Genomic DNA, 26595 nt, shown 5'->3' with positions numbered 1-26595 from the left:
GTATGAGATTGGCTGAATGTATTGAAATGAAGAATAGCCTATTTACAACTATATGATGTGGAATGCTTAGTTATGCAGTAATTGACCACATGGTGGAGATATTGGGCAGACAATTTAAGTAGCTTATGCCACCAGGTTTTTTGTTTTTCTTTTAATAGTTTTTGTGAACATGTTGAAAATAAAATGTATCACGTGCCGTGCTAATCTATGTGTTGTTATAGGCTACACACTTCTGTATACTGGTTGTTGTAACATCATCTTTCTGTCTCAAAGAAGGAGAATAAGACAAAAAGATATTGAAACATAAAAATATATAAACTAGTGTGACTTTGCAATAGTTTTGTTGAGTGTCTGTGGCTCCATTGATCTGCTGTTGCATGTTTTGTATTTTGGTTGTTTTCAGTATTCCGGTGGCTTCAGTCCCGCCTTCATGGGATCCCTCCTGTGACGTGGAGAAAAGTTTACTTTTTTTTCTCTCCAGCTGGACGTGATCTCTGGTCAACACAAGCTGCGTAGAAGCCTAGCGGGTGATGTTGGTTATTGTCGGTGATATAGTGCCGCGTCCCGCGCAATCCGCTTAGAATAAAATACTTTTTCAGTCTGTTGCGGGACAGAAAGCAGCAGCGAAGAGCTCAGACAGGTCATGGCAAAGAAGTCAACTCCAGGCTGGTTTGGAGTTTTTCTCTCTACGACGATCATAGCCATTATTGTGGGGAGTCCGGTCAGCGGTGAGTTGTTTACTTTCTTGGAGGTTTTCTTGCACTAACTTCATGTCGCTCACAGTGGCATCTCAGTATAAACTCGATTCAATGTGCAGCAGCAGAGACGTGTTCTCTTCTCAGCTGGAATGTATTTAAATACTCATGTACATCACATACTCGTTAAAGCTATTCTTTGTAGACCTACATACAAAGTACCAACACTAAATGCGAAGGCTGCTGTCGCTTCTTTTTAATTACACACTGTGGCTTATTCGGTTGTGGACTGGAATGATGACAGAAATAACACTTAAAAATACCAATTTGTTAAAGAGACCTAGCCTACTTCATAAATGTTGAAAAGCATTTGAAACCATTTACTCGATACACTCGTTTTTTATTATTTTATTTTGGGGCTTAATTTCACTATTCACTTGCAAGGACCACACCATCAAATAGAAGCGTTTAACCGATGTATTAAAGGAAGACATGATTAAGATGCGAGGAGAGGAGGAGAGAGGAAGAGAGAGAAAACGGAGTGATACGATACGGAGGGATACGATACGGAGAGATACGATACGATATGAGAGCTTAGCTGGAACGATACAAGAGCGTATTGCTGGAACGATATGAAAGCGTAGCTGGAGGAGCGGGTTAGGCAGGTATTTGTGGATGTACAAGAATTGAGAGTAGCTGGAGGAGCGGGTTAGACACTTATTTAATACTAGATTGACCGGAGTTGAGATCTTTATGATGTGGGCAAATGCAGTGAAGGTAGCTATTTGTCCAAGCTCTACGAAGGAAGGGGATAACATTAATCGAAGTGGTGGTATGAGACGGAGAACTGAGGCAGGTGAAAAAGGCGGGTAAGAATGTAGCTGCTGAGGTTCGAGCAATGTGAGGATTATTGCATCCGATAGCGGCTAGGCTTTTTGAGCAGGCTCTTTGCCCAGAAGACCTGTGAGAGTGATGTTATGGAATAGGTTAGATAGTAAGGGTGGCTGGAGGCCAGGCTCGTGTTACTGCATGAGAGTTTAGAGAAGGAGCCTATTCCACCTAGGTAAGTTTGAGTTTTTTGGAATGGGCCAATATAACGAAAACAGGTAATAGGACGATATTGAACGACGGGACGGTTATGATGTTCTGGTTGCGTTGAGGAAGTAGTGGAAACTCTTCCGAGCTGACCATTTAAACGAAAATGTTGAGTGAGATAGGTTATCGTTGATGGAGTTCTGTTGATTGATGATTGGTGAAATTGAGGCAGGATTTCCGAGTTTAATGACAGTGTTGAATGTGGAGATAGGGCAACTTGCTGTGGTTGCTGAAACTGGATGGCCGTTGGGGCTGGCATCCCGGTGCATGGTGCCTCGGCTAGGGAGTTGCCCTAGCCGAGTGGTTGCTGCTGTGGTTGCTGGAAGTAATCGGTGGGGGGCACTGGCATCCTGGTCCCAGGTACCCTGACTAGAGCCAACTGCTGCTTTTTCAGAAAGGGGCGCTGGCATCCTGGACCTGGGTTCCCCTACCAGTTCTGGCTGATGTGATTACTGGGAATGGAAAATGGGTCGCAGGCATCTCGGTGCCGGGTTCCCAACCCACTCGCTGTTACCGTGGAGCAGTCACTAAAAACATGGGAAGCTGTACAACTGATGAATGAGCAGGAACAGTTGTCTTGAATGGAGACAACGACGAGTGTAGTAGAGACAGCTTGGTAGCTACGATCGCTGAATGAGACTGAATGAAGGGTTCTCATTCACCCGGATGTCTGCTATTTGTCCGGGGATAACCACGAAGTGCTGCAATTCCGATGCGTTTCTGTACCGTCGTGTTTATGTAGAACTACATAGGTTGTATGTAGACATGTCTACGTTATGTAGTGCAGCAACAGCACAAATTGAATGAGCGAGGAACTATTGAATTGGAGTCAAGTCGAGATGGACGGCACGGTAGATTAAAGGTTCCATTTCCAGAGTTTGGATGTCATTTTGACTTTAGTTTATGACACGTTTATAGTGCAACGTAGTGATGCCACGGCACAAAATAAACAAGTGAGGACATATTGAATTGGAGTCGAGTCGAGAGATGTTTGGATGACGTTTTGACTTTGGTGAGTTAATGAGCTTCGAGTCGAAATGTGGTAACAAAGTGGAAGCTGCAAAGACGTGTTGTATATTATTGTGCAGAGCTATTAAACTACACTTTGATGGTTTTACTTAGGGCTGCGATGGCACTTAACGAACGAGCGAGGACAGACTGAGTCGAACTTGAGTCGAGACAGATAGCACGGCAGGTTAATGGTGCATTTACATGCTCTTCGGATGGTCCCGTTTATTGAGTTGGGATGACGTTGACTCCAGGTGAATTTATGACCTTAAAGTTGTAATCTGCTAACCACGTGCTACGAGGGAGTGTCGTATATTATGCTCAGAGCATTAAGATGACGGGTAGTGTTACATAGTGCAGCGAAGGCACTGATTGAACGACCGAGGACAGATGGTAGCAATAGCTGCCGATCGTGAATACTATGCACTATACTACTATAGTATAATGAAGTGTCATGGAGAAACTTAGATAATAGATAGATAATGCAAGTTTAAGGCACTTCCGTAATGGCTTCACTTTCAGAACCGGAGGTTGCAGCCTGGTTAACACGTATCAACTCAAAGGAACATATTCTGTCAAAGAATCGGTCGGCCCATCACTACTGTCTTGGGGCTCGGAGAAGTTTTCGGCCTCCTGTTGCGGTATCTTCAATTCATGCCTTTTAGAAACACACACACGCACACACACACACACACACACACACACACACACACATATATATATATATATATATATATATATATATATATATATATATATATATATATAGATTGATTGATTGATTAATAAAGTAAAATACCAGTTTTCTTTTTCAAACGATCTGCTGATCATTCAAGAAAGTTGATTGCCACATCTTTTTGGATAATGATCATTCATAATGATCATCATTTAAGTTATTTTTAGCCACAAAGTCCAAAATTTCATTGGTTCAAGTTTCTCAAATGCTGCTTTGCTCTGCATATCATTTTAATTACACCTTTAATGAGTTTACAGCTGTTGGTTGAACAAAACTATTTTGTAATGATTAATTGATTATTTGAAAAAAATAATAGACAGATAAATCTATTATAAAAGTTATGATTTGATGCACCCCTAAAACTGTCACGTACTCATGATGTTTAAATGCTACTTTATGGTGATTTTGTGAGCATTCTGAGTGTAACACATGCTCAGTTCTGTCACTTTGGTTGTCAAATCTTTGATGGGTATCATATCCGTCCTCAACTCCCATGCAGGTAGAACATTGTGTTGACCTAACATCTCTGTCTGTAAACAGCTCAGCATTTGAGGGGCCGGTTCCACCGTCCCACCAGGACCTCTGAGCCTCTGGTGATACCGGGCCGCATTGCAAGGGTCTATTTGAGCGCGGATCAGCTCAGACGGCTGCATTTTAAGCCCACCATCGGCTCCATCCAGCTGTCAGAGGGCCATGAGGCAAAATTCAACTGCTCCATCGACATCCCCGATGCCAGGCTGGAGCCCACCATCCTCTGGATGAAGAACGGCCAGGACCTGGCGGCAAACACACAGGTGGTGATCAACGAGCTCCAGACCGTCACAGACGTGGTCATAACTCTCCTCTCCACTGTCAGGTAGGTAACACAAGGAGTTGAAAAGTAGTGTGAGGGGCTGAATACACAGATTGATAAGTGTCTTTGTGTACTGTATTACAGCATTAACAGTGTGCAGCGAGTGGATGCTGGGGAGTATCGCTGCAGACTGTACATCAGCACCACAATGGTAGAGTCTCGGCCCATCACCATTGAGGTGGAAGGTGAGTTTCCACATGGTGCCAAAGTTAGGTGCTTTTCAGGGCGTCCACATTTTTTTATGACACGTCTTTAATCTGTCCATAGGTCTGCCGACATTTATCCATCAACCGGAGGACAGAAATGTAACAAGAAACACACCTTTCACATTGTTGTGTGATGCGGTCGGACCTCCGGACCCCGTTAAAATCCGCTGGCTTCGCGATGGATTACCTTATAGTGACTTTCATAACTCTTCCAGCAACTACTCTGTGTCAGGTGAGACAACCAACTACAAAGTCTCCGTCTCTTTCTCACACATACAGAGAATATGTGTTTCACAGCGATTTACTTAATAACACTATTCACTTTAATAATAAAGAGAGGCGTAATTTTTTGCTGTTCATCTTACACCAGTGAATAAATCTGAGTGACACCTCAAATCAGACAGAAAGAAGCTGAACATAAGATTCATACTTTGTTCCCCCTATCAGTCTGAAATGTTGTAGAGGAGCTGAAGAAGTAATTTCCTCTGGACTATATTTGTTTAACTTAAAAGTGCTCCTTAAAAGTCTGTTTCATCTGCATCAAATCATTGAAAGTACCCCTGGATGAAGCTTTAGTTTCATGTTGCTATGTAAGTTCTGGTTGAAAACTAAATTTACATATCTGTATTTGGTTGATGATATGTGCTGCAGATGAAAACACGTTATCCACATCCTGACAAAATGTCCTGCCATAACAGTTCTACTAGCAGTCCTTTATCCAAGGTAATTTAACAATGTTCAAAGAAAAACTGACACATCAGAGATGTGGTTACATCAAAGTGAAACCACACATCTGAGACAAATTCTGTGTTGTTTTCATAAAGGAACTTCCACCTTGTATAAAGAAGTTGTAAAAGTAGGAAACTAGAAGGAACACACAAGTTACGGCTTATCAAACCAATTAATTAGTTTCACTTTGGTTAACTTGCTGCTGTGATTTAATGTGGAAACATTCAAAGGGGCATTTGGCTCTGATGGTGGTGACAGAACGTGGTGCAGGTCTCACTCGGCTAGTATCACTTTGTATGTGGTTTCTATTCTGCCTCGTCTCTGCTGCCTCAGCATCTATAGCCTGCTTGCTGCAATGAGAGTCATCACCAGGGTCAGTGTCACAAGGGCCTCCTGCAGCCCTACTGAATGGTTAACAGCGGTCATTCATGCATGGTCAGAGCTTTTTGTAACGCCACTCTGCTTGGTGTATATTGAAGAAAATTTGACATGTAGAGAATAACTAAACTTTGGAAATGCAACACTTACCGTCTAATTAAAGCCATAGTTTGACATTTAGGGAAATATGCGTATGCACTTTCTTGTCAAGAGTTAGATGAGAAGTTTGATATATCACTCTCATGTGATATATGTGACTTGTGAATATATTTGAATATAATTACTAGACTGTTTGTAGCAACATGACCATGGAATTTTCTTTAAATTATATATCTTCTCTTTTCAACTTGGACTCTCTCTTTATGCCCTCAGCTGCCCTCTTCTAAAAACAAAACATTTGTTATTAGAAGCAAAACTTTTCTGTTCTGTATATTCTAACCCTTCATTTTCAGTGCGCCGCAGGCTAATAAACCCTGCTGCTGTAGTCAGCCCGAAGCTGAGGGGTTAAAGGTTCAGAGCTGTGCTTTGGTCCAGCATGTGCAAGGGCCTGGGCAGTAAGGGTATGGGGGGGCTGCACAGGGAGTGTGTTCGGGGGTTGGCTCCGGGGACAAAGACCTCATTCACGGGACGGCCCACTACCCAGCAGGGAGGGGCTGGACACAGAGGCTGGCAGGCTGCGGGCTTCCAGAGCTCTTTGCAGGACCAAATATTGGCACAGCAGAACAGTGTAAACCCACTCTTACACACCTCATGCATGCTATGAGTCTAGGGCCCCTTTTTCCACGACAGCTTGGATCCCATGATATTATCAGAGTGCTTTTGTGATGTGAAGTGGTGCAATCATGCACTCATCATTCAGATTGCTTGAAAACGGGGCATTATACCTTCTTAAAGAGATATGAAGGCGACAGGAATTTAATTTGGGTTAATGAAAGCCTGCTTAGCCACATGACATTGTTTATCAATCTCAGGACACTATATTATGAACCAAAATGTGGTGCACAGTAATCAAGACTGAAAAGTCAAAGGCTTACTTGTAAGCTGACGGAGTAGTTTGACTCTATTTGCTGAAAAATATAGCAGAAAAATTTAAAAATAGGCAGCTCAGTAAGCTGGAAAGCTTTCCTCCATAATTTGTGATGTTTCCATTATAGTTGCCAAGCCAACTATTTTTATTGCAGGTTTTTTTTTTTTTTCAGTTCCTTGCCAAGTAAAGTGAAAGCATTGCTTGACCTTTACTCATTTCCTTTTTAAAAATGATATGACTTAAAATGAATTTGTTTCTTTAATGAGCCATGAGCTAATATGATTGACGCTCTACTGTAGATGCTGGGTGGAGAATCAATTTATGGAACCACCTCTGCAGCATACACCACTGCGTTGTTGTCATACAAAAATCAGGACAGACTATATGCAGCAATGTTTCAACCCGATAGGGACTGCTGAATTTTTAGGACTTTTAGATTTTTTTCACTTCAAAGTAAATGGTGTTGCGACATTTACTAAATTGGATTTTTTCCTGTTGTCACTTTGCTTGGTTGTTTGGTAAAATTGATAAGAATGACCAGTGTCATTTGGGTCGTCAGACAAACCTGCTCAGTGCCCACATTGCCCCAACCATCTGTTTGCCATGCAGTTTAAAACGAGGCATGTGGTAGTTACATCTGCACAGCTTGGCTGGAAGTTTTGACGTTCAGTTTTGATCCATGTGATACCAAATTTATTTGAGATGTTTTTGTCCTGTGAATGAAAATGATTTATGTCATGAATGACTTAATCATACCTATTTTAAGTCTGGCTCTATCTTTGTGCAAACAAGCAGATTGCAGTCAGTGTTTGTGTGAAAAGTGAAGCGCTCTTTACCCTGGTTCTCCCCGAGCAGACAAAGGCAAACTTAAGAGCGCGTAATATTCTGCAGAATGTAAACAAAACATCCCAAGTTGGTTCCAGTCATCTCTCACAGGCTGCTCTGTGATTAGCTTTGTGGAAAGGTTTCTGAGATAGAGACGCTGGAAAACAGAGCACAAAAGGGACATTATTTAGCAGCTGTCCCAGTTCTATTCTAACTGGGCAGATCTGTGGCTGTTGAAAGACTGTAATTGTGCATCCAGGAAAAGGGACCCAGCAAAAGCATTGTTTCCATAGTACATCACACTGGAGAGGCTCAATTTGAGCTTACTGCATGAGGTGCTACTGTGTGAACATTTGAGGTATAATAAAGGAGTGAGTCATTCCCAAATGTCTTTTTTTGTATCAATTTCATTCTAGCTTCTCTATCGAGGCTGACATTGCCCTTTTGCCCCAGATTGGCCTTTGACACAGAGAGAAATCTGTTTGTTTGTTCAAACAAAGCACCAGACTGTTTCTGGCTGGCTTGTTCTTCAGGTTTTTACCCCCAGTATTGAAGTATAATAACACCATTATCAAAATATTCAGCTCCATCTTGACCTTGATGATTGATTATTTTATATTCATACTGTATGCTTTGAAATGTGTCAATTGCAGGTGTGGACAAGTACACTCAGTTCAGCTGCGAAGCTCACAATCCGAAGGGTGTCACCACCTCCAGAGAAGCAAATATCAACATCAAAGGTAAAACTGGGTCTTTTAGACGGCTGTTAGACATCCCACAAGGTTTTCAGCTCTGCAAGATGACCATATGCCTCCATGTTAACGAGTCAATACGTTTTTTTTATGGTGTTTTGTAGTGCTTCCCGGCCCTGTGTCTAATGTTACTGTGATGGAGAGGCAATCCAATAAGTTAATGTTGAGCTGGAGCCCCAGACATGATGGTTTCTCTCCACTGACTAAATGCCACATCAGGGTAAGCCCCACATCTGCACAAACAGTGCTGTCGCTAAATGTCTTCCGATTGATCCTCACATTTTCTTTGTTCCATCTAAGGTTAAAGAGGTGAGTCGGAGGAAAGGGGAAGTGACGACTACCAGGTTCATCAATGTCACAGTGCCGCCATTCCAGTGCGAAGTCCCCGGGCTACAGGCGATGACGTGGTACAACGTGAGCGTTTCGTGCAGCAATGAGGTGGGAGCCTCTCCGGTCACCATGTGGATCCAGAGCAACACCACAGAGGGAGGTGTGTTAATACTAAAGGAACTTTGGGACAATTTACAGGTTGAATCTTGTTGCCAGTTGGTGGTACACCAGCAGATTTGGGATGCAGTCGTCGATATCCGCCTGCAACACAGGAAAATGAACCAAGCACATACACACGTTTCTGGCTGTTTGAATTCACAAGGCTGAGATTGTATTTGCTATAAGAACCACATTGCCTATTTAATAAGAACCTCTGTCTCATGCTGCTGCCTCCTTCTCATCATAGCAGCTTTTCTGTTTAGGTTTGAGGAACGTAGCACTATGTAATTAGCCTACTTTCCCATCCAAATTGAGCTTAATTTAAGCCTTCCTGCAGTAGCAGAATGTAATAACTGGAATTTACGGAAGTTGCACAACTACCTGCTCTACTTGTGGCAAGTCTCCTCTAGAAAAAATTTCATATCCACTAAAATCTCTGTTGTTTTCCTGAAGGGTCACATAGGAAATAGGAATGGTCTCACTGAGAAAACATAACTGGGTGGAGCTGCTTTCAATTTCCTTCCTAAAGCCACCACAGGGGATATTTTAGTTGAAAGATTTGATATGCTATGCCAGGAAGTGACCACATACCAAACTGTAATCAAGGATTTCAATAGTGGGGCAGTCTTACTTTCTTTTTTCATTTTTGTTTTATAGGTTGCAATTTGTTAGTCTCTTGATTTTTTTTTTTTACCGTTCTTGACAGTGTCTTAATCCTCTGATTCCCATTTCTTGTCACATTCTCAGTGCCATCAGTTTATCCCCGGAATGTCACCGCACAGCTGAATGAGTCTTGGCTGGTGATAAGGTGGAAACCTCCTCCGGATGATAAGATAAATGGCATCCTGCGTGGTTATGATGTTATTGTCAGACATGGCACACATATGAACAAGGTAAGCTTGCCGACAGCATGGTAATTAAAGATTTAGCCCTTTTTGTGATTAATGTTTTCTTAGGTTTATCCTGGTTGATGTAGCTTTAACAATGACTTTAAAACACAGAAAGTTAGTAGCAACTTACTGCGCGAACTGAAGACAAATGTAAATTGTTTAAGTTCGTAAGTAACCACTTTAATATTTCCCTTCCTTTATAGATATACATATGCACATACAAAGGCTACATGTGCGCATATTTCTCTCTTCTTTATGAATGCTGATGTTTTTTTAACATTTCTGATAACAATGACTCATTTATGACAAATATGAAAAGAATGTGTCTCGCATATTGGGAATATGTGATCTTCCCTTTGTCCTGCCTACTGAACCAGAGGTCAGCTTCCCTGTTATCTCTGAACAACAGCTTTTCCACTCCTCTCAAGAATCAACAAGGCGGAGAAAGTCATTTACCAGAAGTGCCTTTTTTTAGATACACTCTCACAGTTTATTTGAATAACAACTTCTTTTGAGTACATCAGTTGTCCGGTGCATTATTCCATGATGCAGTTTGTGAGTAGTAGCTCTTCTGTCACTGCATACGTACTCTCTGGTACAATAGTGTGTTTCCCGTCCTTCCTGTCTGTGTCGTGGTTAAAGGAAGCTGATGGTGTGAAAACTGTGTTTTTCTTTGTTCAGCATGTGGCTTTGAGTCATGTTAGAGGGAATGGATTATGAATACAACGGGATGTGTACTATAGGTCCAAATACCCTTATGCGTTGTCCAGTCAGTTGGTGATGTCATATTACACGTAGGCTTTGTAATATTAGCAGTGACTGTAAATGTGAGCAAATGCTGCTTAATCAATCGTCGATCCCACCTGCCCCTAAAACCGCCGTAGTGAAATAACTATTTGAGAAATGACTATTTCTTGCTCATAATTATGTGTGTTTCATGGTAGAAGTCTTGGTGTCTTCTTTTGAATCTAATGTTGAGTCACAAAGTTTGTTGAGAATTTGCAGTTGTAATTTAACCACACGATGAGCTCTGTTTGGTGCCACAGACATGAATTAATTAATCCACCATTAATCATGGGTTCAGTGTTCCCAGTCCGGCCGTCAGCACATTGGTAAAGAGAGGAACCCCACCATGTGTGTTGTGAAATGCAGCACAACCTTCGTCACATGTTCTTTTCCATTGCAGCACATGAGCCCCTCCTGAAAGTCTCCTTCCCTTTTTGTAGGCAGTTTCATTATATATGATCCATTATACACTTCTCTGGTATTTTCCAAAAAGCTTTAATTTTTCTAGGTTTCTAAGCTCTAAGTTGAAATGAGATAAGAGAAGACATGGTGAATGAAAGGACATGACAGGCAGCAAAGTTGTTGACCCGTATTTGAGACAAATGTACAAGACGTTCCTTAGCATGCTGTTCCCCAAAATATTATCTCTTTTTATGGAGGATCGGCTTCTACTTCAGTTTAAAGATTTACCTTACTGTCCCATTAAAACTCGCTTTAGCTTGTGACCTACAATATGTTCTTCTAACAACAAGTTGAACTCCACAGAGATAATGATTAACCTTTGTAAAATATTTTTTAGGAGGAATCTAATTCGACTCATTAAAATTGTCTCTGTTGTTCTGCTGTGTGTTATTTCAGATCCACAGTTACAACACCGTGGCCTTTGTAGATGTGCAGGAATTCAACACAACCTACAGTGTGGAGGTGGCTGCATGCACGCAGGCAGGGAGCGGCATGGTCAGCCCACGAGTCTGGCTGTTTGTGCCAGAGGACAGTAAGCTGCTCTATTGATTTATCTTATCAAGTTCAGCTGTTGTATTATAATATTCAAGAACAATTAGCATACTAATGTTGTCATGAGCTGATTTTAGCATTTAGCTCAACGCTGTGCATATGTGCCTCACGGTGTCACTAACGTTGCTGTAGACTATTGTTTAAATTTAGGCTAAAGTTTTGTTTAAAGTAAATACAACTTGATCAGGCAGGAGTATCTTGGACGATTTCAAAACAATAGTTTGGAAACTAGTTAATTGTTTTCAAGATGTAACAGAGTGCTGCAGGGATGACGTATTTTTGTTGGCATCACACTGATTCCCTCGACAAATAGCCAATGGGTATTTTCCATTGGATTTTGGATCATTGCAGGAAATAAACTGTGGTAAACACAAGTTTATGATTAAAGTTAAAATTTAATTTTGGCTATAAACAAATTACACCACAGTCACATATGTGCGAGTATACACGATAAGGCTGTGAAGGCGGACTAGTCGGCATGGAAGACATTTTGTAGTCTCATTTGGCCTCTTGTTAGCAACCGCCTTTTTTAAAACATATAAAAGCTTAAAAAATCTTGAGAGGTATCTACTGACGTATTTTACACAACTGATGTTATTTCAGGCATCTAACCAAAAAATCCATTCAAAAAACACATCGATTTTGAGACAAGGGAACCGGAAGTGCTAAAATGCTGAATCATTTCTGGCTTTTAGGACTCATTCCTGCAGCACTCTATTTATTGATAAACAGTTATGGCAGAAAATACCAAAGACTGAAGCTGCTTACAGTTACACACATTGGGATCAGTCACATATCCTCATCGATTCACATTGAAACAACTTATCTCTTGACTTGTTACTATAATCTTAATTTTGTGGAAAAAATAACATGAGCTGACATATTGTAACATTGGATGTTCTATTTGCTGAATGTTGTGATCATGCATATCATTTTTTATTCCTATCTCAGAATCAGTGGTGCCTCCATCGTCCAGCCCTGACACCAGGGTTGCAGACTATTTCTATGTTGTGCTGGCCGTGGTGTGTAGCTTCTGTCTTCTGCTGTCTATCATCTGGGCGGGTATCTGTGTACACAACAGGACTTCTGCATCTTGGCTTGGGTATGCAGACTATCTTCTGTGCAAACACAGTGTGGATGTCATTACTAACTGTATTTGTGACCCATTTGTCTACATGGTTTGACTTTGCTTTAAAAACATAAACTAGTAGATGTTGTAGTTCATTTTCTTGCCTCTAGAGTTGAGTGATATTTGTCAATGGCACAATGTTGTAAGACTTGAAAAAGTGAACACTTCCGGACTCTGTTAATAAACTGCCATTGCTTCCTCTTAATCACCATTGTCTGCACCTGAGTCCTGTAGTAACTGTGCAGCTGGAGAAATGAACAACAAGCAGCTGATAATTCTCTGGAATTCATTATTATGAAGTCTGACTCAGTGTTGCCAATCAGGATATGGATAGGAATGTGTCACAGGCTGCCACCCAGAGAGGAAAACAGTATGTGACCTCAAAGTCAGGAAAGCAACAACTCAGAGGGTTTCCTCACTATGACCACCTCTTCAGTTGAATCTCAGCCTGTGTGTGCATGATTACAGCTGTCATGACGTTAGTGAGAGAATTAGCTCACTGTTCAGCATTCTCTTTTCTTCTCTTTCCCTGCCCCCCCCCCTGCAGGCGACTGTTTGGAGGTGGAGAAAAGCAGCAGCCGTTTGTGCAGTACAAACCCGAGAGGTCCTACAATCGATCGGGCATAGGAAACACATGTATGTTCTTGAATATTATTGTGGAAAATGAACATGTATGCAGAGATTGATGTTGTCCTGCTAAAGGCACATTTTTAAATACACAATAACTTGAGTGGGTCCTGTCTGCAGTTGGGAACCTTGGTATTAGTGATGAACTCCAGGCCAAACTTCAGGATGTGATGGTCATGAGGAACTTGCTCACCATAGGGAAGGTTCTTGGAGAGGGTGAGTGAACATTTGTGCAGCCATTATCTCTCGGTTAATACAGATAACAACACACACTGTGCAGAGTATGAAGTACTTATGATTCCATTTGATCAGGTGAATTTGGCTCCGTGATGGAGGGACATTTACGACAACCAGATGGAACATCAGAGAAAGTTGCTGTGAAGACGATGAAACGTGAGCTTTCTGTTACTAAAAGACATCTTTTGGTCATCTATAAACTAAAACAGGTAGAAACGGCAGATCATTTTCTATGTTCTTTCTTCAAACAGTGGAAAGCTTCTCTCAAAGGGAGATTGAAGAGTTCCTGAATGAGGCGGCCTGCATGAAGGATTTTAACCATCTTAATGTCATCAGACTGCTCGGTACGAGTGACTTCTTAAAAGTATTGTAGAATCCCACTACTCTCTTACCTGCTCCATTTTCGCTTGCCTGTCCTTACATTATTTCTGTGTTTTGACTTGTCTACTTTAGGTGTGTGTTTGGAAGTAGGCGCAGGACATTTTCCCAAGCCGATGGTCATCCTGCCATTCATGAAATATGGAGATCTTCATAGCTTCCTGCTGCGCTCACGCCTGGGAGAAAGTCCATTGGTAAGATTCCTGCCAAACAGAGAATATATTGCCGCCAGCTCATATGATATATTATTATTGAAAGACTAAACCTATAATTGTTATGTTGTTGTGTGTTTTTTTACACAGTTCTTGCCCACTCAGACACTCCTGAAGTTCATGGTCGACATTGCTTTGGGTATGGAGTATCTTAGTGGTCGTAACTTTCTGCATCGTGACCTGGCGGCTCGCAACTGCATGTAGGTTGAACATTCAAAACTTTATTTTCTTAATAGTCGCTTTTAGATTAAAGCCGAAACTTGTAAAGGTCAGTTTTCTTCTTTAGGAGGCTTATGTGATTTACTGTTCCTCTATATTCTCAAGTCCATACCTCGTTTGTCTTACAGGCTGCGTGATGACATGACTGTGTGTGTAGCAGACTTCGGTTTATCTAAGAAGATCTACAGTGGAGATTATTACAGGCAGGGAAGAATAGCCAAAATGCCTGTGAAATGGATTGCAGTAGAGAGTCTGGCAGACAGAGTTTTTACTGTAAAGAGTGATGTGGTAAGTACCTCCATATGCTCCTGTCTCTTCCAGTAATAAGAGTCAAAGTGCACTGTCACTAAAAGAAGAACTAACCCCTCATCTACACTCTCTGTTTCGCTCATTACTGTCTGTTGCACTACAAATTAATTTCAAAGCCATCAGTCTGAGATGTACACAGAGCAGAGTCAGTTGAATTTACGTAGCTCTGATTACTCAGCCTTCCTTTTAAGGTTGTGGTAAAGTTTTTCTTGCACTATTTATCAATCATGGTCATTTTATGATGTTACCTTCTTTTGCAATGTTTCCCTGCTTTTGAAATGTTAGAACTTTAAAAGTACTACATTGCAGATTGAAACCCAGTTTCCTGAAGTGTCATATTTTGTGTTGTTGGCAAAAAATCTGTATTCATGCAACTGACATACTGTAACATAAAACACCAATCTGTTTATGAAAAATGGAAACGAAAAGAGAAACTGAATACATAAAATAATCACACAATTGTAGTGGACTGCAAATCCAAATGTAATCTATCATTTTGAAATAATTTGCAGCATACTTTCATCTCAGCACATTTTGAGGGTAGTGGGTATTCTAGGATATTAATAGATAGAAGAACAAACAGAAAACAAGTTTTTCACATAATGAAATATCATCTGAAGTTGATATTCTGTGTCATGCAGTGGGCATTTGGCGTTACCATGTGGGAGATCGCTACACGAGGCATGACGCCGTACCCCGGCATCCAGAACCATGAAATCTATGACTACCTTCTTGAAGGACAGAGACTGAAGCAGCCAGGAGACTGTTTGGATGATCTGTGAGTGTTGTCTCTTCTTGACACGAGTGTTGACCTTTGATTGTGTTGGAGGTGAACAGTTTGTCTAAACCTTGCAGGAATGGGGATATTTTTTAGGAATAAAAAACAAACTACATATGCATGCTAAACTTGAGCAATTAAAGTTGTTTTGCACTTGAAGTACTGATGTAAAGTACATAATTTTTTTCACTTCTCCTTATTCTGGCTCACATCCAGTCCAGCAAACAACATCAGTCCCCAAAATGTTTAAAACTGGCCTGCTTTTCTCACCACTGACATGTGTAGTGAAATTAGAAACTGAATATACACCTTGAAAAGGTGTTTTTTCAAAGTTGAGGTTGAAGTTGAGAAATGAAATTAGTTATTTCCTCTATTTACCTGCGTCTAGGTATGAGATCATGTACAGCTGCTGGAGGGCCGATCCGCTGGACCGTCCCTTCTTTCCCCAACTGCGAGAAATGTTAGAAAAGCTCACAGAAAAGCTGCCGGAGTCTTTCAGCAAGGACGACATCATCTATATCAACACCAGCTTTCCTGAAGAGGACCCTGATGGAGGGACACCTGCAGAACATCCTGTGTTCAACTCGTCACCTTCCTGCAGCCATCAGGAATCCGTAGTCATTGCGGACATTCACGGGAGCCTGGAGGATGAGGAGGATGATCGCTATGTGGTGGTGATCTCCTCTGATCCTTCCATGAGATCTCCTACAGCGGACACTCCTCTTTTGTCAAGTGATGCTTTAAGTCAAGCAAATGGAGACACGGTTACTGACGTGACGGCTATGGATCACAGCTCAAGTGACACCTCATTACTGCTATAAAGATTGGTACCCAGCAGATCAAAAGTGTAATAAAACTATCACCATGGTTCGTCAGTACTAAACAGTACGCCTCATTGCACTGCGAGCACCTTGACATTTCCTGATGTGGACTTACTGGACAAGCAGTTTGTGCCATACATGGCCAGTTTACATGTCAGTGTTAGGAATGTTGTCCGTGTGTGTCAACATCCAACATGTTCATGCATGTGCCATAAGCTCAAGATACACTGAACTGTGAAATTATTTACTGTATTGGATTTTGTGTTGCAATGTAAATATAGAAATATACAGATTTGTAAAGTGATCTTATATCCTGTAAAGAAATATATGATTTGAAGATATCTTCAAGACTCATGAAAATGAGATACATTTTGTCAAAACTGACAGATTCCTTCACATTGATGACAGTGTCTATACTATCATGTAAATCTAAATGATAATAATAAAAGTGAATGTTGTAAAAGTATAAGGTGGCAGCTACAACAAATATGCTATGAAAATAACTGCACTAAAATATTTAAGTTCAAGTAAATATACATATAAATCCCAACTAGACTGAACTAAGAATGAGGTTCCTATATTTCAATGATAGTGCCTGGTAAAATGCAAGTAGGTATCATTGGAATTGCATAGATCAGCAAATTGTCACAAAATGATAATTATTCAGGTAACTGCCAGAACTTAAAAAACGGTGATGTACTGTAAACTGTACTGTTAAAAAGTTGAGGTTATTTTTTGGATTATGTTTCCTGGTCTAGGTCACTAGGTTTGAAGTTTAGCTGACAAGGAGCAAGTAGTTCATCCTTCTGTCTAATAGTAAACCTGCAGCTCTAGCAGACATGTGTTTTTGTAATAAAAAGAGCGGTCAAACTCCACGCTGGGACAGGCGATTAAGGTGTTAAAGTGAAAACCCGTCCTTTGGTGGTTCACGGCGACGCCTGCAGGGAAGTGATGTTCACTCCCACACCGACATGGCTGCTGCTGTCAGGATGAGGACGTGGAGCTGTCCGACCAGAGGAGTTTTCTACCCTTGGGCAGTCCTTTTTGTAGTTTTATTCAGTACCATACACGCAGTCAATGCAGCGCCAGAGACAGGGCTTTGGAAAATCACAGTTGTAAATGTGAGTATTTTACCAGAAACACTGGATAACTGCAGCACCGGCTAGCTAACGTTGGCTACTTTAGCCTTGTTATGCTTGCTCGCTATCAGCTGCCAGTGTGGGTACAGTCGTGTAATCCTTCCTGCATTAATCGTGTCGCGTTAACCACTCTTGACTAGGACGTGTTATCCTTAATAGACACGGATACAGTGTGCCTGCCGAAAGAGCAGAGTGTGTTGTTGGCTAATTAGCATGCACCTTGTGGAGAAGGTTAGCCGTCGGCTAACTAGCTGGCTACAGTTTAGCTATGTTGTACAGCTGTCCAAAGACTCTTTGTAATTCAACTGAGTTCCCTTATCTCGGTCTGAGCTCCTTTTATCACCAACTTTCAACACATTATTGCTGTAATATACACGGAAACACACCCTGAAAGTTGCATTACAATCAAGTGTTTGCACGGTGGAGTCGCTCCTCTTCTCTTTCAGTATTAAGACAGTTCCCAGATTCAATCCAAGGAGAACTAGAAAGCCTTGATCAATAATTAAAGTATCGAGAAGTTTCAAATTCCCTCTGTTATTGTCTCTGTCTCTATATCTAGTTGCACTATTAGGTGTGCTGACTGAGAGGCCACCAGTCTGTTACAGACAGACAGACAGACAGACAGACAGGCATTATGGACAATATTAAAGCTTCTGGTTCACCTGACCCACAGGCCTTTTCTCTGCTTCACAAACAGAGAGGGTTGCATTCGAACCAATGACAGTACTAACCACTGAGCCCCCACATGATAAATTAGTTCAAACTTATTATAAACTAATGTATTCATAATTTAATTATCTGTCCTGCAGACCTCAAGACCACTGCTGTTAAGAAAATCCATGTATAAAGACACAGACATTGAATTGAAAGGTAAGACATGGAAAAAGTGCTGATGACTCATTAAAGAATGGGCCTCTTTTTGTATCTTGTGCTTATCGTCTCCTTGTGTCCTCCTCTTTTAGTTGTGCATTTTGGCTGTCCTGAGCCGGTGACCTTCTCTATTCACTGGTATTTAAAATACTACCCCTGTCACAATGAATTCAACAATATTGATGTAAGTACATAAGCTTAATGTGAAACTAATTATCTGACGGTCTTGTCTATCTAGCCTTGAGTGTTTGTGAAAGCTGAGTTGTGACTGTCATTGTCTGAAGGAAATGTATGGGAGAACACCTCTGAGTCGTGGGGAGGGCCTGGATCCAAATCCCCTGGGACAAGGGGAGTTCATCGAACATAAACACAGCCCCATACCGTGTAACGATGGCCTGCACTCCTTATCAGTGCTCAAAGTAGGTTTGTTGCATTAGTCACACGTGGCGTTTATTATCTCTCAGCATTCGGTAACTGTCTGTGTTTTTCAGAAAGCCAAGGCAGAGCCACGTCCAGTCAGTTCACCTGCTGACGGAGAAGTGCCTGTAAGAAAACATCAATACTCTTTATTTTTAGTAGAATAGTGCAAGTTAAAGTAGGCAAAGATGTAAGAAAATAAACATAACCTGACAGTATTCAGTGTCTTTGTTTTCATAAACACTGCACCACTTTTGTAATACTGCAGGATGAAAAAGACACCAGATGGATCACTGAGGAATATGACAGCAACGCCAACAACAGCAATGTAAATATCCACGACAACGTCATAGCCACAACGTGGAAGGACGGGCCTTACCTGCTGGTTGTTAAGATTGTGTCCAGTAAACCGGAAGCCAACTGGAATTTAACAGGTAATCGCATCATGTGCAACTAACATATTGTGTGACTGGCATAGAGGAACTTGAACACCCTGTATTATTTTACTCTGCTTAGAAATTCAGTTGAAAGCATGGGTTGGTTGGTGGCGCATGAATGTGCAGAATTAACTTCCCTAATCACGAGCAGAAAAAAAATATCTTTAATGTGTTGTGAATATTTGTTTAACGTTTGGGTTTTATTTTGCAGTTGATGTGGTGATGAAAGGCAGCCATGGCTACATTTCTATCACAGAATGGCCTCTCATGATTGTAAGTAGATGACTTTATGTGATTTATGTTGCATTTACAAAATGATTCTTTCCCAGCTAGTATGGGGGGGGGGGGGGGGGCACAGTTCACCTAAAATACAATAGAAATGCAGTAAGCTCCGGTCTGCCCAGTACAGTCCACTCCAGGGAATTAAGAAGATTACGTTTCATAAACTCAAGAGCAACATCTGATCCTAGCAAATCACTCTGAAGCTGTACAAGTAGTCTGCACTCTGTGGGGAAAATAAAAAAGATGTGGCATGACTGCTTCCATATGTGTTTATACACTAAACCCCTCACTGTCTGTTTGCAGTTCTACATGGTGATGTGCATGGTGTACATCTTCTACGCCCTGCTGTGGTTTATCTGGGCAGCCTGCTACTGGAAGGATCTGCTGAGGATCCAGTTCTGGGTAGCGGGGGTCATATTCCTCGGAATGGTGGAAAAAGCTGTCTTCTGTGCCGAATATGAAAACACTAACGCTGTAGGCTCTGCCTGTGAGTGTCTCCAGGTCATCGTTACCATTGAGATAGTAAAATGTTTTGTAAATGTTCATTTATTCACCCGTCTCTGCGCCTTCAGCTCCAGGCTTGTTGATCTTTGCCGAGCTGGTCTCTGCCCTCAAGAGGACTTTGGCTCGATTGCTCGTCATCATCGTCAGCCTTGGCTATGGCATTGTAAAGTATGTCAACGTGTGTTTTTCACACAAAGCTGCTACTTGTTTGTTGATTGAAGAACCACAAAGTATTGTACAAACAAATCAGGCAATTCACTTTTTACAATTTTCTCTTTGTCTGTATTATTTTAGGCCTCGACTCGGGCAAGTAATGCACCGAGTCGTTGGGCTTGGAATCCTCTACTTTTCCTTTGCTAGCATTGAAGGTGTCCTGAGGATTACTGGGGTGAGTAGGAGATCAGTCTCTGCAAATGTCAACAATAACATATGACACAAATCTGTTGAGACGTAACGTTATGTTCCATTAGTTATGCCACTGAACAAAGCTGTGCGTTACAGTAGCTCAAACTGTGTGCATCACATTGTGTGACATTAATAGTTCACTATGTTCTGAATCGGTGTGATGTTTACTTGCATATTAAATGCGGTGTAACTCCTCCATAGGATTCTCTAGGGTCATACGTGGACTAGATTGCACCCACATCACTGGAACCTTAGGGGAACATGAGTGTTGTTGTTAATAGGACGTCCTGTCACAGCATCAGCTGTCTGAGTCTGATGGTATTTATCACAGATGATAATCAATCAGAATTAATTTTACTTTGGTCAAAATTAAAGTGATTTCCCTGTATCCGTCATAATGGGACTGTCAGATCTAAATACAATTCTTGAGGATAATGTTAAAATATGCTGCATCAAGTTTACTGTACTTTTGTAGTCTGTGCAGCTGTCTTGTGGGTACGCATTGAGAGTGCAATGAGTGGTAAAATAAACCTACAAATTTACACGATAAGCAATTTTCTGTAAGCATTCCTCTATTGCCTTATTTGCAGCAACACTCAGCTAGTGTTAGTTGGCAAATTTGCTGATAAAAACTGAACTTGATAAAGTATCTGATGATCAATGATTCGAGTCATTGATAAGTAGTTAAGAATTGGCAGTACAGTATTAAAGCGTTGTGATTTGAAGTAAAACTGACATCACAATTTGTGTATTTTCTTGATTTGTTGGGGCTCCAAAAATCAAGGGTCGAGACAATGGCCCCGCTCTCATTACAGCAATTGTTCTGGCTGTTTTTGACTCCTGCGCCATCTGGTTCATATCCTTTCAGTGTACTCCTCAGCAACATCAATAATGAATGCTTTTTGTACCCTCATGTAACAACAAAGTGGACATATTTGTTAATTAACTGAGCCCAAGTGACAGTGAGTTTTCTTGCCTCTTGGTTTGGATTAATTGGTATTTTCTTCTTTGCACTTTGGTGAATGATTCTATAATTTACTGGCCTTGCTGCCGTCTTTCTCCTCCTCCTTGTACGCTTTGGTCCTGCTTTGTCCTCCCGTCTAGGCAAAAGACTCTGACTTGGCCCTGCTGGCCAACATTCCCCTGGCTCTGCTTGACTCCTCTCTATGCTGGTGGATATCCTTTAGTGCACCCACAACCTTTCCCTGTGTGGTTCCCCTCTGCTCCTCACCTCCTTCACACCAGCCCAAATTAGAGCCCTTTCCCATGATTAGCAGTGAAAGAGCACTTAAAGTACAAGATGGCAGTGAAACGTACAGCACTGCATTCATCATTCATCCTCCACTGAAATTTATAACAACTTTTTTTTCTTTCTGGTTTATATTTAACTGCTCTTAAAATCCTCCATTCTCACCGCTTCTTTTCTTGTACAATCGGTGACATCAGGCTATGTTTCTAATAATGGACGGTCTTGGCCTGAGTTGGTAGAAGCCAGTGATTTGCATGCCTACCCACCTCCCTTTACAGGTGTTCCGGTTTAAAGAATACATAAGGTGGGCAATATGGATAAAATGCTCTATTGTAACCTCTTTTCAAATTTGAACATAGCACATTTTCTGCAACATCAATTGAAAAATTGTTAGTTAAAAAACATTTAAGGGATAGTTCCCACTATTATATAAATTCACAGTTTTGAGCAGTATTGTCATATTGCCCAATCCTAAGTAGCACTTTGACAAAGACTTATTTTTTAGGCAATAAGAATGGCACGTAAAATAAAAAAATACTGTATACATATATTTCAGTTGTCCACATTAGTAAGTAAACCTAGTTAGGAGTGTAAAGACTTAATAACCTATATATATTTCACTTGTATTTGCTTATTTACTAGTCATTTGGCCACTTATTTACATGTGACTCGGTGTCTGGAAGAAAGAGATAGAGTGTGTGTGTGTATACTCATGTAAAGGTCCCATTGATTCATTTGTAATATAGCTTCTATGTAATGTCTGCCACATGTTTACCTTGACTGCCACTAACATCTTCGTCAGCCTGGCTCAAACCATCAAGACTCTGAAGCTGAGGAAAAACCCCGTCAAGTTGTCTCTGTACAGGCACTTTACAAACACACTTATATTTGCTGTCATTGGTGAGTAGTACGACTACACTTTCAATCAGAATATTGAGGATCAGCGTTCATGATTTCTAGTTATTTGTATTTTCATCCATACATAACCTGTGAAAACACAAGTCCTGATTAGTTGTCTCAAACGTTGTCCTTATTTCCCTCAGCTTCCATCATTTTCATGGGTTGGATAGCAAAAAAGTTCCGGCTTGCAGATTGCCAGTCTGTGAGTATAGTTTGGCACATTCATCAGTAGTTGCTTTAAAAATTAAATAGATGAACATTTTATTGATTATTGGCCCTTTTTTGTGTAAAGGATTGGATTGAGCTGTGGGTGGAAGATGCTTTCTGGAGGTTCCTGTTCTCCGTCATTCTGTTCGTCATAATGTTTTTATGGAGGCCGTCTGCAAACAACCAAAGGCAAGCACTACATTGGGGACTGTTGACTTCACCAACATGAATTGAACTGAACACTTTTGTTGTTAATCTATCAATCTCGCATGTCCACAGGTATGCTTTCACACCTCTCATTGATGACTCTGACGATGAGGAGATTGAGGAATTTATCGCCTCTACAAACATTGGTACAATAACATCATGGGAGCTCTACCTTTATCCAGTACACTGCAAACATTTGGAGTGTCTATTAGTGCTTTTGAACTCATTTAATATTTCTTTTCCTACGTCTTTTTTCTTCACAGCTGATGGCATAAAGTTGAGAGCATCTAAAAGTGAGACGAATGGCACAGTGAAGCCTGCAGAAATAAACCCAGTGAGTAACACAACTGCACTCTTGGTTTGGAATATTTCTGTGTTGATTAGTGTAATTCAGTACAGTTTATTCAAAATAAACAGCAAAAAAGTAGCAAAGGCAGCTGTACAAGTGTCGCGTATTTCAGCAGATGGCAGTATTTACTCTTATTCACACTTTATTTTTTCATCTTTTTTTTTTTTCTCCACTTTTACAGGAGGAAGACTTGAAGTGGGTGGAGGATAACATTCCTAGCTCTCTTACGGATATGTAAGCATTCTATCAAATTTATATTTATGAATCCAGCAAGATGTTTTCATATAAGACATGTGTGAATCTAACAGAGTTTCTCTTTGTTTATGTTTGTTGCTGCAGAGCTCTACCAGTCCTGCTCGACTCAGATGAGGTATGAATTACTTTAGAATCTATAAATATATATAATAACAGGATTCACACACCTTATTTCCTTTAACCAGAAACAGCTGGTCTACATATGTGGGGATGAGTAACTTTGTCCAAAAACACCAAGAGAGAAACTCATTTGGGACTCATTTTGGAGTTACTGAATCGGTGGGACTCGGTGATGGGACCCGCAGTGAATCCGTTTTGTTCATACCTTGAAATCAAGCACATACTTGCTGACTGTTCACTAAACCTCTCCCCCGAAGAGGGATTGTCCAATCATAGCTTAGCAACTGTAACGAGGCACCACAGGCTGTCACGCTTTGGATCTCTTCACTTGCGAAATGGTGTGCATGGCGCTGTAGTGAGAGCAATGCTCTGCACTTAAAAGAGTGACTGTACCCAGTCTTAACAAGTCGGCTCTCCCTGCCAACTAGTGGTGACAACTTGCTCTTTCCACAGCCTGTGCTGCAGTGGTGTCTCGTGGCCCCTAACCCTATAGCACCATGCGATATCACAGCTGGATGTGGTCATGAGTACAAGTAGCTAGCTAGCTAGCTTCAGCTTATAGAATCTGCCAACGACCGTTGTGCTTTTGTCCTCCTCTGTCTGAAATCAGAGACCCGTTGTTTAATAAATTACTAAGAATTTCGGGTGGTACAGTTATTGTGAACTGCACATGTGCTCTGCCAGAATGGAAAGCTTGACAGGCGTAGCAAAAGTAACTAAGGGGGGGTGAGTCAAATGGTTCATTGTGTCTGAATAATAACATGCAGTAACATTGGTTTTCAAGGGATTTCTTGATAGCCTGGAGAAAAATGTTTAGTTTCTTGTGTGCATGTTATTTTGCAGGAAATCATGACGACCAGATATGAGATGTCAAAGCTGGAGTGAGGCAAACGATTTCCAGACATGGCGGGAGAAGATAGCAGCTGTCGTCTCTGACTCTGCAGCAGGGTTTCCTCCAGGATCTCCAGTCGGGTGGTGGTGGTGGAGTGCCGTTTACTTTTTATTTTAGGGCCTCTTCCCATACGGCTTCTACTTCGCAGGGTGGTCCAGGTCTCATTTCCTCAACTTCTCAAGAGCAAAGGACTCTACCAGAGGAAAATTGTCTGTTCACTGACCAACTGGCTCACCATTTCCCTGATTGTGATCAGTTTTGAGCCTTTCTTTCCAAAGAGAATTTTTCATTTTATATTAAGTGCTGTATTTATTTCTGTTATGTTGATGAGAATTTATTTTATCAGAGAATTAAGAACAGTGGGCCTGATGCATGAACATACCCTCAAACATACGTTACGTGTCTTTTTGCGGGTATCTAGATGTTATTGGTTGGTTGTAATAAAACAAGATGCTTATTTATGATGGGGAAATAATTAAAAAGCCTTTTTTCCTCAGTAAATAACACTAAGAATGGTTTATCTAAGATATAATTTCAATTTCTTTAATTAATTCCAAACAGGCTTTGTCTTTATATATAAATATCTGAAGCACACTTATTTAAAAAAAAAATGTTTTGCCCACAAAAATAAATTCACACACATATACTTTGACTAGAACATTTTGCTCTTATGCACTTTGAAGTTCAAATCTTTGCCTACATGTAGTTCTTGTATGAGGCCTAAACTGTTCAGGTCGTTGAGAAAAGTATGTATGAAAGTGTTGTTCGTGTCTCTGGCATCCTCGGTATCGGTGTGTGAGGGGGGTGAAGCACAAACTATTTGAATTGAAATGTAACTAGGTTCAGAAGGGTAGAATTGGGGGTTAGCAGTCATGTTTTGAATCTTCTGTTTGTGGGTAGGCAGGTGTTTGAATTAGGGAGCAATATACTGTATGTATGTTAATATGGCATTTAATAATTTCGTTATTTATTTGTGTTTCAAGTGTACTTATAAGTTGTTACAGAGTGTGTTCGTCCATGTTTACTCTGGAGTGTGTTTACAATGTGTGCTTCCATTTGGTTGATTGATTTGGACCCTGAACAGTTTCACAATGTGTTTGGCAAACGGCAAACTGCAGCTTGTTTCGTATTGCTTTGCATTGTTTGCTGGTAAAAAAAGAAATCATTGTGGTTTCGCAAACACTGTGAAAACATGTTTTGTCAAATACGTCTTAATAATTTTTTTCTGAAATTGGCTGCCCTGGTGTTTTTGTCGGTGTAGTTTTGGAGTTGGAACACTGTCGTCATCTTCATGTGTGTTGTTTTGAGTAAATGTAACAGCAGGACTTGGGCCATCCCATATTATGACACATTTGATAAGTTCTATGGCGAGCATCAGCAAAAGCTGATCACTTGGGTTTATAATGTCACTATTCTGTTTTTATATTGGTTGGAAACCTGGAATGATTGTGCTTTTGGTGGCAAGCTGTCCTGTAACATAAAACTGCAGACACCTGCAGTGGACCTCGATTATTTGTACAGATGGGTATTGGCTGATTCCTGTTATTGCATAATTCCACAGGTAGAGCGGTGTCTGGATAATATGACTGTCTTTTTTTCTCTCATGGGTGTCACAAAGAACTGGGCATAAACGTTTCATACCAGCAGTTTTCTTCACTTCCTTCTCAGGAAGTGTGTCCGCTCAGATTAAATATTAATCTTCCACAGGAGACTATGATTTTCAGTATTCATTTGGAAATAAAAATACATATTTTATTATGGTTGTGATTTTTGCTGCAATAGTAGAATGTTTCTCTTGTAAATACCAGATTCAAGAGGAAATGGGAGAAGAAATGGGCTATTTGAGGAGAATTGTAATAAATGATAATGAAACAGATGGAAAGACTGAGAAGACAGTTTACATGAAACCCACTTGTTGAAAATATAAACCCTGAGTTTTCACTGTCACCAAAAGCGCTGAAACAACAATAAATCTACCAGCAATTCAATGTATTTGTCATGTTGACAATACAAGTTGTTCTATGTAACCCAAACTGGTTAAACCTTTGACATTAGAGTGCCATTTTAAAATTACACTCTATTGTCCAACATGGACAACACTTAATACCAGACGTTGGGTTTGTTTATACTCTTTTCCATGAAAGAAGACAAACCTGCCATAGGCCTCTG

The 26595-nt window shown here is 40.8% G+C and overlaps 2 protein-coding genes across 3 annotated transcripts; both read left to right on the top strand.

The window, feature by feature from the left end:
- The first annotated feature begins 500 nt into the window (after positions 1-500).
- On the top strand, positions 501-16661 carry mertka (c-mer proto-oncogene tyrosine kinase a). The gene is made up of 19 exons (XM_068724766.1): positions 501-728; positions 4075-4390; positions 4472-4572; positions 4655-4825; positions 8206-8292; positions 8409-8524; positions 8605-8794; positions 9541-9686; positions 11328-11463; positions 12435-12585; positions 13160-13248; positions 13360-13455; positions 13552-13632; positions 13728-13820; positions 13930-14048; positions 14157-14266; positions 14414-14573; positions 15236-15372; positions 15761-16661. Exons 1-19 carry the CDS (start codon positions 644-646, stop codon positions 16191-16193), a joined length of 2817 nt encoding a protein of 938 aa, XP_068580867.1. The 5' UTR covers positions 501-643; the 3' UTR covers positions 16194-16661.
- A 491-nt stretch (positions 16662-17152) lies between these two features.
- Positions 17153-26181, top strand: tmem87b (transmembrane protein 87B). Of its 2 annotated transcripts, none has more exons than XM_068724831.1 (19): positions 17153-17314; positions 18142-18202; positions 18295-18386; positions 18487-18621; positions 18694-18747; positions 18888-19053; positions 19268-19329; positions 19642-19825; positions 19911-20010; positions 20137-20230; positions 21352-21425; positions 22290-22396; positions 22540-22598; positions 22689-22792; positions 22883-22956; positions 23074-23144; positions 23341-23393; positions 23499-23529; positions 24378-26181. In XM_068724831.1, the coding sequence occupies exons 1-19, from the start codon at positions 17165-17167 to the stop codon at positions 24417-24419; spliced, it is 1713 nt and encodes a 570-aa protein (XP_068580932.1). In that variant the 5' UTR covers positions 17153-17164; the 3' UTR covers positions 24420-26181. The 2 variants fall into 2 exon arrangements, with proteins under 2 accessions (XP_068580932.1, XP_068580924.1); XM_068724823.1 differs by lacking the exon at positions 21352-21425 and adding an exon at positions 21032-21105.
- The last annotated feature ends 414 nt before the right edge of the window (positions 26182-26595 follow it).

Source organism: Cebidichthys violaceus, unplaced genomic scaffold (assembly GCF_023349555.1).
Source record: "Cebidichthys violaceus isolate CVI_PGR_0920_01 unplaced genomic scaffold, fCebVio1.0.p SCAF_10, whole genome shotgun sequence".
NCBI classification, from domain to species: Eukaryota; Metazoa; Chordata; class Actinopteri; order Perciformes; family Stichaeidae; genus Cebidichthys; species Cebidichthys violaceus.
The sequence above is the reverse complement of the archived record's forward strand: the minus strand, read 5'-3'. Positions and strand labels throughout refer to the sequence as shown.